Raw genomic sequence first — 15,366 nt, forward strand, 5'->3', positions numbered from 1 at the left:
GACCGTGAGATGAAGCGGCTTAAAGCAGCTACCTTTCCAGTCAGGCTCTGCACATCTTTATGATTTTTGGGGGATGGCATGCTCAGGAGAGCCTGGATTTTTTCCGGATTTGCCTCAATCCCCCTTTGACTGACGATGAAGCCCAGGAACTTTCCTGATTTGACCCCAAAGGTGCATTTCTTTGGGTTGAGCTTCATGTCGTATCTCCGAACCACTTCGAAGCATTCTTCTAAGTCGCTTGCATGGCTGTTGCATGCTTTGGACTTGACGAGCATGTCGTCTACATAAACCTCCATGTTTCGCCCCAGGAGGCCTTTAAACATCTGGTTAACCATTATTTGATAGGTTGCTCCGGCGTTTTTCAGTCTGAAGGGCATGACTAAGTAACAGTATACCCCCTTATCGGTCCTGAAGCTAGTGCACTCCTGGTCTGCCGTATGCATTTTTATTTGATTGTACCCAGCATAGGCGTCCATGAAGGATAGCAGTTTGAATCCAGAAGTGGCATCTACCATCTGGTCGATCCTGGGTAGCGGGAAGCAGTCCTTCGGACAGGCTTTGTTGAGATCGGTGAAATCTATACAAACTCGCCAAGTTCCGTTCGGCTTGGGCACCAGGACCGGATTGGCCAGCCACTCCGGATAGTATACGTCGCGGACCATACCGTTAGTCAAAAGCTTGTCTACCTCTTTCTCCAGAGCTTCGGCTTTCACCGAGTCGAGCAGGCGCCGCTTTTGCTGGACGGGGGGCATGTCCGGATTGACGTTGAGTACGTGGGTGATGACATGAGGGCTTATGCCAGTCATGTCTTCTTGGCGCCATGCAAAGATGTCGATGGCGTCCTTCAGTGTTTTTATTATTTTTTCTTTTTCCTCCGGATCTAGGTTCTTCCCTAGCCGGAGTACTTTGGTGGAGTCTGTTGGAAATTATTTTACCAAGATCTTAGATCTACTCACAAGTATGTTTATTAACACCCTAAATATGAACTTTCTAAAACGATGAAATAAACACATATAAAGTTTAGGAAACCTTACATTGGGTGCAGCGGAATATAATGACTCCTTCCGTTCAGATATCTAGTCCTTGATTCCTTTCTGTAGCAGAGCATTATCAATATCTGAACCCGAATGTCCTTCTTCTTCAAGTTTGATCCTTCACAGTCTTCCAATCTATGATTGAGTTACTGCTTGCTGTGTGTGGGCACTTACTCTTTCACTAGGGTCGAAAAAGATGAAGGAGAAAAGAGGAGAGAGGGTTTCGGCCAAGGTATAGAAAGTGGGGAAGGCTCAGTTTTCTGAAGAGAGAAATTTCTGTCAGAAAGGCTTGTTGAAAACTTGTGTTTTGACTGAGCATCACTTTCTATTTATAGGCAACTACTAGGTTTAGGTTAAGATTTATTTGGCATTAAAATAATGAAAATATTAATTTGAAAAACTCCATATAGTGGCCGGCCAAGGTGTAGGTATTGGGCCTCACTTGATTTTGCAGTTTTATCAAATTTTATCTCTATTTTCTCAAAAACGCCAATTTTCCAATTCTAACCTTTTAAATGCCAAAACTAATTATTTAATAACTAAAATAGATTATTAAATAATATTGTCATTTAATTTAATTATTAATTAGACATATAAAGTCCATTAATATATAAATAAACCTAGAAAACTCTTTTCTTTACAATTTCACCCCTGCTTAGTGAAAATTCATAAAATTAGACATAGTCTAACTTTAGAATTATAATTGATCAATCACGAATCAATTAATGAGTCTTACAAGCAGAATGTTCTCAACTAGAATGGGGACCATGGATCTATATGCTGAGCTTCCAATAAGTGAACCAAATTTACCAAGTAAATTCCTACTTATTAATTCTTCGTTGAATCCACTCTTAGAACTTAGAATTGCACTCTCAGACTTATATAGAGCATATTGTATGTTTCACGATATCAATATACTATCTCATTTAACCATTGTTATAATCTTATTGTGATTTAAAGATCCTCTATATAGATGATCTACATCGAGATGGGATTTCTTAACCGTTCTCACCCCTCAATGTATTTTGCCCCTTAAAACACTTAGCTACCTGTAAATGGTGTATAGTGATCTAATAATTAGTCAGTTAAACAAGAGCTCATCCATTTACTTCTATTTGCTAAGCTCGAAGGGAATCATTACTCGACTTCTATACACCAGTAGAAGTTATAGATTCCATATTTATGTTCAGCACTCCCACTCAATCATACTATCATGTTCCCAAAATATACGTATCACCCTGACCCGAAAGTAGGCTTAACTAATAAATCTAAGAACATGAATAACACTCCTGAGTTGAGCCTAAGCATATCAGGATTTAGATTCTTTTAATCTTAAGATCAACTACTGATATTGACTTGGAAAGATATGTATAACAGTAAGTTTGTAATATCTTAACTTAGTTGCAATATCGGTCCAGTCCAATGTATACTCCATACATTCGAAACTAGTATACTTTACTAATGTCCTGGAAAGAACATAACACTTACTCCAAGTGTAAGTACACATCATCGCTGATTATCACATTAGTGTAAATCCAATAACACTGATGAAACAGAGACCAAAAACTTTTGATTCATATGATCACAATCACATTCCACTGTGTTGACGATACTGTAATTGTGAATAAACATATGATCTGGATTTAACTGATTTTGTGTGTATGAATGTAATAAACATATTAAACCATTAGCATGTAAAATTCATGCAAACATCAATCACTTCAAATTTCTTATATTGATAACTAATCAGATTGTAAAGAGTTTTATTTAGGGCATAAAACCCAACAGAGTAGAGGTCGCACACTGATACTTCCTCAACGTCCTCCATTGGTTCCACAATTCTTTCGGACCCCACACGGGGGTCCAACTCATCCTCTTCAGCCACTTCTGGCTCAGCTGACTCCCGGACCATTAGCACGGGCAGGTGGGTTGCGACATTGTAACATTGTCTCGCTTCCCCCTAGTTTCCCCTCACAGTTCCGATTCCGGCCTCCCGGGTAAGGAACTTCAGGCACAAGTGCTGAATCGATGTGACTGCGCCAAAGTCTACCAAGGCCGGTCGGCCGAGGATCGCATTGTAGGCTGTTGGACAGTCCACCACTACGAAAGTGCAGTATTTAAATGTGCTCTGGGGGGTGTCCGGGCACAAGGTGACTGGGAGCCTTACTTTTCCCATTGGGATAAGTGTCGTCCCATTAAACCCTGTGAGCTGAGACCCACTGGGTGAGAGGTCCCGGTCCGTCAAGCCTATCGCGGTGAAGGCTTCTTTGAAGAGTAGGTTCACAGAACTCCCATTGTCAATTAAGACTCTAGCCACCACTTTATTCGCGATGGGGCTTTCTATGACCAATGGGTCATGATGAGGGAAGCGCACCGTCTTGGCGTCTTCTTCCGTGAATGTGATGGGTTGGTCCATCAACCGGGGCCTTTGAGCTGGGAGTTGAGTAACTTCCCACACCTCATTGTGTTTCGCGGCCCCTGCGTATCGCTTAAGCTCCTTGCGAGTAGTTCCTCCGATATGGGGACCTCCGGAGATCATGGCTACCCTCCCATTAGGCCGGGGCGGCAGACCGGGGATATGCTGGGCGTCGCCCGTGGGAGCAGCTGGAGCCAATGCCCCTGCTGTACCCCCCGGTGTTCCCTGAGGCATACCCGCAGTCGCCTGGCCCGGATTGAGGTGGGGCAACCTATTTTTGATCCACTTGTAGAGGTGGCCTAATCGGATTAGATTTTCAATCTCGTCCTTGAGATTTTTACATTCATTGGTGTTGTGACCAATGTCGTTGTGGTACTCGCATCTTTTGCTCGGATCCCTCCGGGAGCTATCTCTGTACAACGGTTGTGGTCTCCGGTAGTGTGTATTTTGCCTAGTAGCAAAGTACACACGCTCTTGGGAGTCCGACAACTCCGTGTATTGAGTATACTGGGGGGTGTACCCCCTTTTCTGGCGCTTCTCTCCCGTCCGGGTGCTGCCCTTGGAGGATCTTTTACTCCTCGAACCCTGGGAAGGGCCTGCCAGGCTAGCAGCCGGAGCAGAGTGTGAAGGAGCTTGCCCATTCACTCCGGATGGGTTGCCAAAATGGGATGATGCTGGTGCCAAGGCTTGGCCCTGGCTATACCCGGGGGTAGCAGAGAATTGTATGCCACTTGCTTGTGGAGTGGCGGTCGGGGCAGTACCCGAGGGCGATACTCCGGGCATGTATCCTGCTATCCCGGTGGGATAGTATCCTCCGTAAGCCACGATCTGGGCTTCTTCGAGGTTGATATATTTTTGGACTCTCTTCTGGAAGTCCTGAAGGCTGGCAGCTCCTTCTTGCTGCAGTTCATTCTAGAAAGGAGTCCCAGTACGGATGCCTGCTTGGAGAAGTGCAAGCTGTTGTCCGTCGTCAATCTTCTTGGTTTTCGCGGCTTCCTCTCGGAACCTCTTTATATAATTCTTCAAGGTCTCGGTGGGCAGTTGCTTGATATTAGTCAAGGCACTGAACTCCAGATTGACCTTTCTTGCGGCGACAAACTGTCTCCGAAAGTTGGTCTGTAGCTTGTTCCAACAGCCTACGGATCCTGGTTCCAGTTTTTTGAACCATTCCTCCGCGGACCCACTTAGCGTAAGTGGGAAGCACAGACATTTGGCGTCATTGCTGACCCTCATGACCGTCATGACACGGTTGAACCGTGACAAGTGATCGCTAGGATCGGAATTCCCGGTATAAGCTGCCATTTCGGGCATCTTGAAGTTCTTAGGGAGCTCCGCCTCTAAGATGTGCTTAGCACAGGGCTCTCGATCCTAGCTGTCCGAGTCGGAGTCATCTCCTTTCTGTCTCCGGGAGACTCGGGCAATGTCTTTTCGAAGTATGGCAAGTTCCGCCATAATCCCTTCATTTAACGTACCCGTGGAGACCGCGGGTCCGTATCTTTTTTGGTCAAGGTGATCTCGGAGATCACCTTGGTTCCCGTTGATTTGATTTCTCAGATCAACGGGAGGACACCTCTGTCCTCTTCTTCCTCTACCCCCGGGTTCCTGGTGCACGTAAACGCTTTTTCTGTCCCCTCGATCCTGAGGGCCAAAGCTCCCTTTTTGGGGCTTGCCCCTCTGCGGACCTTTTCCTTTAGGGAAATCTGAGCGGACCTTTCGCGGATCCTGCGCCTTTTTCTTTCGCCCTTGGGTAGAAGTAGGGTTTTTTGTTTGGTTCCCTTCAGCAGGGTATCTTATAGGGCTAGGCTCCCTAGATTTCTGCTGTTGGGAACTAGGCGAAGACATCGCTGGCTCCTTGTCAAGTCCAGCGGTCATTGCCTTGGGGTGCACGTGAATGCCAGCTGCCTCCATGGCTTTTTGCATGGCCAGCATCACTTCTTGCATTTTCTGGTTTTGTGCTTTCTGAGCTTCGATCTCGGCTTCGTGATCGATAGCTTTTTTTCTGAGAAGCACCAGTTCTGAGTAACTACCTTCGTCATAGGCATACTCGTCGAGGTTTCCCTCGTAGTCATCATCGGGGATTATTTCCTCTTCCTCGGACCCCTCTGTTGCTCTTGAGGCTACGTCTTCCTCATTCGGGTTTTGAGCGTCTTCAAGAGGGCGAGGCTGACGAGTACTTCTAGTCTCCACCATGTTTGTGAAGTCAAGTGATTGTTTACAATGACTTTCTTCAGCTCTCAATGGAAGCACCAAAATGTTGACCGAGATTTTCGGCAACTAATAAAATATTATAAAATTACCGAGCTGTAAGAAAGTGAGAGAAGGATTTTTACGTGGTTAGGGCGTTAATGAGCCTTAGTCCACGAGTCTTTGTTATTTATGGATGTATTTAATACAGAGAATATACTTGGGAGAATTTCACCCTTATAAATACAGAGAATGTTCTTGGTGAGTATTTACTCTACTTGCTCATATGCAGCCCAAGATTCTCGATCCCATTTAATGAACTTTGAGGGGGTATTTATAGTGTTTTTGGTGGGGTAATCCCTAGAATTGTCCTTACAAGTGTATCTGTAAGTATCCATAAAGTTGGGTATTCCCAATGAATATACCATGGGTAATGCATGGTCAAATCCCTAGGTGCTGTAGGGTTTTTATGTGGAATGTCATTTTTGCCTTTTGATTGACGTGACTCTTCACAGTGTAGCCGTCGCTAGACTTAAATGATCATTACTGTGGCGCTGCTGGTTGGAGGTTGTGCCGTCAGACTTTATTGCGTGTAGCAGTCCCAACATGCTTCCTCCCATGCGGCATTTAATGCGACTTGATTGCTCAGGAGAAACCTGACACCTCGCGGAGACGCCTTAGCGTTATATGAGCTTCCGGGAGCATATTGACTTCCATATGCCTTCTCCGGGACCTACGTCCGGGACGTTACCTTATGGCACAAAGACTTAGCGAATATTGTGAATTGCTTGATCCACGTGTCCCTGTCTGATTGGTCCACGTATATTGGGAAAAATTAGGGGCAACAAAGCCCATGAGTTAGAATTTTGCCATTATTTTGTTTCCTTAATGAAACAAACTTGTCTTTTTTCAGCAGTGCTATTTTTCTGCTCTATTTAGTTAAATACTAATTTTATTTATTTAATAATTATAAATAATTATTAAATAAAATTACTATTTAAATATATTTATTAGCTAAACCTTCCAAGATCTCTTAATAAATAAAGAAACCTTGAATTCTCTTTTTTTCTCAATTGTGCCATTTCTTGGTGGAAATTCACAAACAATACACAATCTTATTTAGAATTCTAATTAATTAATTAAAACTAATTAATTAAGACTACAAAATAATATTATCTTAGTGTAGGGACCATGATCCTATGTAATTAAGCTCCTAATAAGTAGATTTGAAATTTACCAAGTAAATTTCCTAACTTGTTTCAAGTTTAACCAATTTATATGATATTTTTTTTTTAGTATTTTGTTAGTATTTGATTTGATATCATGTATAATGCTATTTAAAAAATTTAGAGTTTATTTATGTGGCATAAACATAAAAAACAACATAATTTCTACCAGTAGAATTATAATATATAATTAATAGGGATGACCATTCAATTCAATCCGCACTATTTTGCTCATAGTGCATTCGATTCGCACTAACTGCGGATTTTATTTTTTTTATCCAATCCAATCTGCATGTTGTGGACATTGTCCCACATAGAATAAATAGTAGAGAATTAAGCCATATATAAGAACATGGGCTACTCCACTCATTGCCAATTGATTTTGAGATGGAACCCCATGATTCTCAACATGGTATCAGAGCCATATCCCTTGCGGGCAAGCAATCCTATCCGATCCGCACCTATACAGATAGTGACCATGTCCACTCTGATACGGTTCAAGATTGATGAGCAAAAAATAGTCATCATCTTGCGAGAGAATGTTGTGGACATTATCCCACATAGAATAAATGGTAGAGAATTGAGCCATATATAAGAACATGGGCTACTCCACTCATTGCAAATTGGTTTTGAGATGGAACCCCATAATTCTCAACACCGCACAATAGCTCAAATTCAATCCAATCCAATCCGCAAAAGTGCGGATTGGATCGATTATTTTGGATTGATTACTTTTTAATATTAAATTATTTAATATTTATGAAAAAAAAATTCGCATAACTAGCAACAAAATAAAACAAATTATTATTATTTTGTGTCTCCAACAACAAATTAAAATAAATAAAATAACAAATTCAAAAGAAGCAAAAAAAATTGTATGTATAAAGAAATATTTTTAAAATTGTATGTAGAAAAAAAATTATATAAAAATAGAATATACATTTGATCTATTAAGTTTTAAAATATAATTATTATTATTTTTCTTTGTATTAAAATATTATTTGTATATATAAATTTTTAATTTTTTATAAATATTTATGGATTAGATTAGATCGATTACTTTTACAGCATATATTTTATTTAAAACGATAAACATGTAGGTAGCTATAGGGTTACAATAAGAGTAGCCAACAAGGTCTGTAGTTGGTGTTGCACTAATTAAATTTGGTATGGGAACACCAAAAAAGAAAATGTATTGTGCGAAGAACGAACTCATATATGAATTTATACTTATAGGGAAATTTACACAGTTTACTGTGTTTTCCCATTTTCTTTCTTTTATATTGTTACACTCCCAAAATAACTTTTGTACTGTTTTTTTTTTTTTCTAAATTAACTTTTATACTGTTTTTTTTTTTTTTTTCGGCTGCCAACAATTATATGTTATTGTTTTGTTTTTTTTAGATTGATTGGGACATGGGCTCAATTATTTATTTAATTTTTTATTTTAATGGATATAAAAGTTATTATTTATTATTTTTAATATTTAATAATTATTATTTTTTGAGATAATTTAATAATTATTATTTTGTTGAAAAGGTTGATGGGATGTGTCATAAAAGTGACATGTTTTACTTTTTCTTTTATTTAAATAAATTTAAAAATCACACCCCATGTCTCACTCTTTTTTTTTATTTAAATAGATTTAAAAATCCCACTCCCATTTCTCACTATTCATCTTCTTCATCATCTTTATCTTCTAGCTTTTCAAATAAATCTCACCCCCATGTTCTAATATTCATCTTCTTCTTCAAGTTTTTTTTTTCTTCATCTTTACCGTTGTTTTAGTATTGTTCTACTGTTGTTTTTCATGATTTTTATTTTTTTTTCATGTTCAGTTCTTCTTCTTCATCTTCTTCTCTTTTCTTCTTCTTTTTTTTTTTTTTTTTTTTTTTTTTTTTTAATTTTTTGAAGTTCTTAGTTATGTTTTTTTTTGAAAATATAAGAGTTAGTGTGGTTTTTTTTGTTCTAATTTTCTAGAACTTTTCTTGCAAATATAGTGCATTTAGTATTGAGGATGTGCACAACATAGTTAATTTTTGATCATTTTTTTCTTTTATTGTTTTTTTTGTTTTAGTATTGTTTTACTGTTGTTTTTCATGATTTATTTATTTGATGCCGATTTCACTGCCCTTGCTCCATCTCGCTGGAATTAATAGGTATTTTCTGGGTGTTCTCGTGTTGTTGTGATGGTTATGTCTGTGAGTGTGGAAGATGGAGGCTATAAATACATTTCTTCTTCGTTCTCTTTGGCTATTTTTGTGGTTTTTTTCTTTTGGTTCTCCTATAAATATATTTGACGAGCTCACTCACAAGAGAGTTTTGATGTGTGTGTTTCTTTTATATTTTTCTAAGTAGTTATATTTGCTTCATTTGTTTTTGTGTTGTTTCAGTGTTGTTTTAGTAGTTTTTTTTTTTTATAATTTTCTAGGAATAGACTTGCAAATATAGTTGATTTTGCAACTGGTGTTGAGGTTGTGCAGCAGATTGTTTGTTTTTTTTAATCATTTTTTTCTTTTGTTTTGTTTGATTGTTTTAGTGTTGTTTTACCGTTGTTTTGCCATGATTATTTATTGACGTCGATTTTACTGCTTTTGTTTATTCTTGTCGGAATTAATGGTTATTTTCCGGTGTTCTGGTGTTGTTGTGGTGGTTATGTCTGTGATTGTCAAAGATGGAGGCCTCATACTTTTGTTTTGTTGTTGACAGTATAAAAGAAAAAAAAAAAGGAAGGACGGTATAAATGTTAATTCTGCCGTGTGGCAGTAAAATTGAAAACAATTACCCCAAATCCAATATTTTTGTAAAATGCCCTACTTATACATAAGTAACCGAATTTTCACTTTATTTTCCTTACCAGAAGTATATATATTTGGGTTGCCTATTATAGTTAAAAAAAATCGTTGGACGAACAAAAAAGAGCCTAATAATAATAATCTCTTGTAGTAGTTAACATCATAATTTGTTTTCTTGCTTAAAAGATAGTGGTAATTGGGTCAAATGTCGTTCTCTTCTACAACTTTGGTGTTTTCAATGACACAAACATTAATTTTATACAATGTATTATTGGTTGGAACGGAAGGGATTTCATCACCACAAAATCCTTTTCATGAAAATGATATAATGAATATGAGGATTGCTATATTAGAGTGTTTGGTTAGAGGGAATAAAATAGTATAGAATAAGAAGGAATTTTTTTTATCAATTTTTTTTATTTGGTTGTATTTTAAAGTATTTAAATATTATTTTTATTTTAGTTATGTTTTTATTCCTTCCAATCAAACACTACTGTTTGTTATGTAAGTCTGAATTAGAGGGAATAAACATGGAGAAAATATGAAACCTATATGTTTGAGGGGATTAACATTACCACTATTCTAATTAAAAAAGTGAAGCTTACTTAGAAATATAAATCCCTTGTTATTTAAATTTAATTTAAATTTTACATTCACATTCTAGTCTAAACTTCATACCAAATGTCTCATAAGACACTAGCAATGTTTAGCACCCCTTAGAGGTGTAGCACATTACAAATGAATAACAATACTCAATAATAATTATTAAATTAAATTATCTATAACTCGATGCTTAATTATATCAATAATAATATAACATTTCTAAATGAGTGCTGCCTTCTAATATTTCTAAATGAATATTTAATTACACCAACTTAAATTTGACTTAATAGAAGGGTCTTTTGAAAGCTCTTTAATTAATAACAGGCACAAACCTAAGTTAAACAAAACTATGTAAACTAGTTGATTTTAACCATTTCATTTACCAATGTCCTAATAATTTGTGTTACTATATATTACAGCCAAAATTATTAATACATGATCAATTAGTATTGAACTGTTATTATTTTTTAAAAAAACATATTTAATAATTGGCTAATATATTATATAAATAACTGTAAGCCATGCGTAAATTGTTCCAAAAATATATCTATATATGGCTAATTAAAGGTAAATTAATTAAGCTATAGAGTTCTATAAATTATTTGCATTCATAAACTCTTCAATTCTCATTTAATTTTGAGGAATCATGTATATTATCATTATTTTTTTTTTGCTTAACTAGGAATCATGTTATTTTTTTTTTTTTTTTTTTTTGAATAGAAGTGTTCTTTATTAACTCGAGCAATCGCTCGTTAAAATAGACGTGAAGTCCATTGGAACACTGTTAATAGGGAACATACGTTCAGCAAGAGAAATAGAGTGTCGGGCAACATAATGCGCGGCACAATTCGCAGAACGCTTAACAAAAAATAAAGCAACATTAGACAAACTTCTTAACATATTTTTGCACTCATCAACAAGAAAACCGAAACCAGAAGCAATTGTTTCAGCACTCCGAATTGCCTCTACACAGACCAGGCTGTCTGACTCGATGATGGCCTGGGTGTTGCTGTTGTGCTTCAACCAACTTAACGCCTCCTTTATCCCCATAATTTCAGCTAGCTCGGCTGTAACTTTGCCATTGTAGCAGCCAGCGAAAACAGAGATCAAGACCCCCTGCGAGTTCCTCACCACACACCCGTAACCGTGCTTAGAATCTCGATCAAAAGTAGCTGCGTCGACATTGAGCTTAATGCCTGAGATCGGTTTAATCCAACGCTCCGACCCGTCACCTGCTTTAAGAGGAGACAGCGAAGGGATATTCTCCCTACCTTGAGCTTTGAGAAATTGATTAAGACTCGAGTTGGCGAACACAACCACATCCCGAACGGTACGAACACGCTGGTGCCAAATTAAATCATTCCTTGCGGACCAAATTGCCCAGCAAAGAACGACAATTTTACCCAGCTCCTCCTTATTTGCTCTGTTAGCCGAAGCTTCCATCCATGACAGCAATGAAGAAAAATCTCTGTCAGCAGTAGAGAAGCCCGAGAACTCCCAACACGCCCAAGCAAACGGACAAGAAACAAGGAGATGCACTTCCGTTTCCGCGAAGACACCACACATGGGACAAAGGTTATCGACCAAGACTTTTTTGATACAAAGATTAGCCTTGGTGGCGAGGCAGTTTGACGAAGCTCGCCACACCAGGTCCTTGGTCTTCGGAGGGACTTTCAATTCCCACAATCTTTTCCAGAATTGAGAGGGCTGGGGCGTATCCGTCTGAAGTTTTTGGGCTTGGAGCAGCTTGTAGGCACTACGGACGGAATAGAAACCATTGTTTTCAGCGAGCCAATACCAAGAATCTTCCCCACCTGCCTGCGAGATGGGAATACCCAGGATAATAGCAGCTTCTGTGGGAGAAAACAGATCACACACAACTTCAGAATCCCACCTTCGCTGGCCTACTTGAAATAAACAGTTGACGGTGAAGTTTTCCAGTCCAGGAACAGTCGGAGAAGGGTAGCGTTTATCCAAAGTAGGGAGCCATGGATCGGAGGTAATCTGAACAGTAAGGCCGGCCCCAATTCGTTTCCTTAAGCCAAGCTTGACAGTGTCCTTAGCCGCATAAATACTACTCCAGATAAAGCTCGGGTTTGAGCCCAACTCAGCAGAAAGATAATCACCATTTGGATAGTATCTAGCTTTGAAGACTTTACTAGCTAGGGAATCATGTCGGAAAAGCAATCTCCAACCTTGCTTGCCTAACATAGCAAGATTAAAGTCTCTAAGATTACGGAACCCCATACCTCCTTCAGCTTTGTGCTTGGTCATTCTATCCCAACTCATCCAACTAATGCCGCTCCCATTACCATTAGAGTTATTAGATTTCCACCAGAAGCTCGCCATCAATCTCTCTAGTTCCTTACAAGTGCCAATTGGGAAAAGAAACACATTCATGGCATACGACGGGAGGGACTGAACCACAGACTTGATAAGTACTTCTTTCCCAGCTCGCGAGAGGAATTTACCTTCCCAACTATTAATTCTTGATTTCATTCTCTCCTTTAGGAACCCCAACACTGCATTCTTGTTACGACCAACGATACTTGGGAGCCCCAAGTACATACTATCTACCCCTGCTTCATGGATGCGCATCAAGTCACAGATTCTACTTCTTGTGATCATCAAGGTGTTAGAACTAAAGAAGGCCGAAGACTTGTGCAGATTGACCTTTTGACCCGAGGCAACTTCAAAGACATGTAATAAAGAGAGGACACGAGATGCTTCTTCCTCCGTTGCTTGACAATATACGTAACTATCGTCCGCAAACAACAAGTGGGAGATAGTGGGCGCACTCCTAGCAACTTTACACCCCGTGAGGAGATGACTGGCTTCATAATGTTTAATCAAAGAGGACAAACCTTCGGCACACACAATAAAAAGATAAGGAGATAAAGGACAACCTTGTCGAATGCCTCGAGTTGGAATGATTGGCCCCAGCTTCACTCCCCCGTGTACAACATGGTAGCAAACTGAGTTGACACAACCCATCATTAAACCAATCCATCGTTCACTGAACCCCATAACCCGAAGGACTGCTTCCAAGAAACTCCATTCCACGCGGTCGTAGGCTTTACTCATATCTAACTTGAGTGCCATATAGCCTTTCCTACCCTTGGTTTTCCTTTTCAAGTAGTGCATGACTTCAAAGGCCACCATAACATTATCAGAGATCAACCGCCCGGAAACAAACGCACTTTGAGTTTCAGAGATAGCATAATCAAGGACGCTCTTCATACGATTGGCTATGACCTTTGAGGCAATTTTGTAGAGAACATTACAAAGCGAGATGGGCCGCATGTCACCCATTTGAGTTGGGTTCTTCTTCTTAGGAATGAGGACGATGTGAGTATCATTAATCAAGTCCGGGAACTTACCGGAATCAAAGAATTCACGAACAAATTGAACCACGTCCGATCCAACAATACTCCAATGCTTTTGATAAAAGGCCGGCGTCATACCGTCAGGACCCGGGGATTTGTCAGGATGCATCTGAAATAAGGCACTTCTCACTTCTTCCTCCGAAATAGGCAACAAGAGCTCATCGTTTTGATCTCGAGACACAGACGGACGGACACCATCAAGCACCGTGCTTATGTTGATGCTAGAGGATTGGAACAACTCGCGAAAATAGCCAGTAATGACGCTTTCCAAACCCGATTCCCAGTTTACCCAAGTGCCATTATTATCTTGGAGCTGACTTATGGTGTTGTTTCTTCTTCTAGAGCTTGCCACGGAGTGAAAATATTTACTATTCTTGTCACCAGAGTTTAGCCAAAACTGCTTAGAGCGTTGTTTCCAAAAGATTTCACGTTGAGCTAGCACTTCTGACAAGTGCGCCTTAGCTTCCTGATGAGCCTGAATAGAAGCCGAATCCCTGCCCCATTTAGTGCTCTTGATCCGATTCTTACACTGAGCTATACGGCTCTTGAAACTCCCAGTAATGTCCCGACCCCATCTCTCCAAAACCTCCCCACACTCATGAATTTTTCTTTGAATACTTGTATGTCCCGAACCCACCCAGCACCCTTCCACAAGTTGTTTGCACAAAGGCTCACGGAGCCAAGCATTTTCGAACCGAAAAGAATGAAAGGAAGTAGCTGGAAACACACCTTTAAACACCAACTGAATGGGACAATGATCAGACGTAGAGAATTCAAGATTGTATAGAACCGGCCTAGCAAACAAAGCCAACCATTCGGGGTTCACCAAAGCTTTATCAAGCCTTTCCTCTATCCATTCTCCACTATTTCTTCCCTTCTCCCAAGTAAACGGGTAGCCAACAATGGGAAGGTCAACCAAGTTGCAATCACTCAACGCCCCCACAAAACCGGTTATGAGACTATCCGGATACGCCCTTCCACCTTTCTTCTCAAGTTGAGAGCCCAAATTGTTTAAATCCCCCATGATACACCAAGGAAGCGTACTATCATTTTTAAGAGAACGAAGGAGAGTCCAAGTCTTGAACCGCAAGTCCCGTTTTGGCTCGCCGTAGATACCCGTAAACCGCCACGGCAAGGAGTTTTGAAGATGGATATTGGCGTCGATATGGTTGAAAGAGAAGCCTTGAATCACCACTTCATGCGATACCTTCCACAACAAAGCCAATCCTCCACTGTGACCCCGATTTTCAACGACAAAACAACAATCAAAACCCAATTGGGCTCTAATTTTCTCCATACTAACTTTACTACAAATTGTTTCACACAAAAATAACAAGATGGGCTTCTTTTGGAACACAAGGTCCGCTAAGAATTGTCTGGCCCGCGGGTTCCCAAGCCCACGGCAATTCCAGCTTATACAACTCATAACTCTGGGCGGGTCTGGAAACCAGAGCCCGCCAAAAAGCCATTTTTTGAAACCCCCACCGTGTCATGATCCATGGCATCAATTCCATCATTACGTTCTTTGCCTTCTAGGCCCACTATATCTCCCAGCCCATTATCAGGCCTTTTCCTTTTTGGATCAACCAAAGAGTTAAGATTAGAGTCAAAAAAATCCCCATTTTTGTGGACATTTAATGCCACCTCATCACCATTATCTCCCAGATTTTCAAAGTTGCTATTTTGGTGCACATTTATTGCCAAATTAGGAGAAAAATCAGC

The 15,366-nt window shown here is 39.7% G+C and overlaps 1 protein-coding gene across 1 annotated transcript; it reads right to left on the reverse strand.

Annotated features, from left to right (window-relative positions):
* Window positions 1–10,990: 10,990 nt before the first annotated feature.
* On the reverse strand, window positions 10,991–14,941 carry LOC115725200 (uncharacterized). The gene has a single exon (XM_030654637.2). It carries the CDS (start codon window positions 14,939–14,941, stop codon window positions 10,991–10,993), a length of 3,951 nt encoding a protein of 1,316 aa, XP_030510497.2.
* Window positions 14,942–15,366: the final 425 nt, after the last annotated feature.

The sequence above is a fragment of the Cannabis sativa genome, chromosome 2, assembly GCF_029168945.1.
Source record: "Cannabis sativa cultivar Pink pepper isolate KNU-18-1 chromosome 2, ASM2916894v1, whole genome shotgun sequence".
Lineage (NCBI taxonomy): Eukaryota > Viridiplantae > Streptophyta > Magnoliopsida > Rosales > Cannabaceae > Cannabis > Cannabis sativa.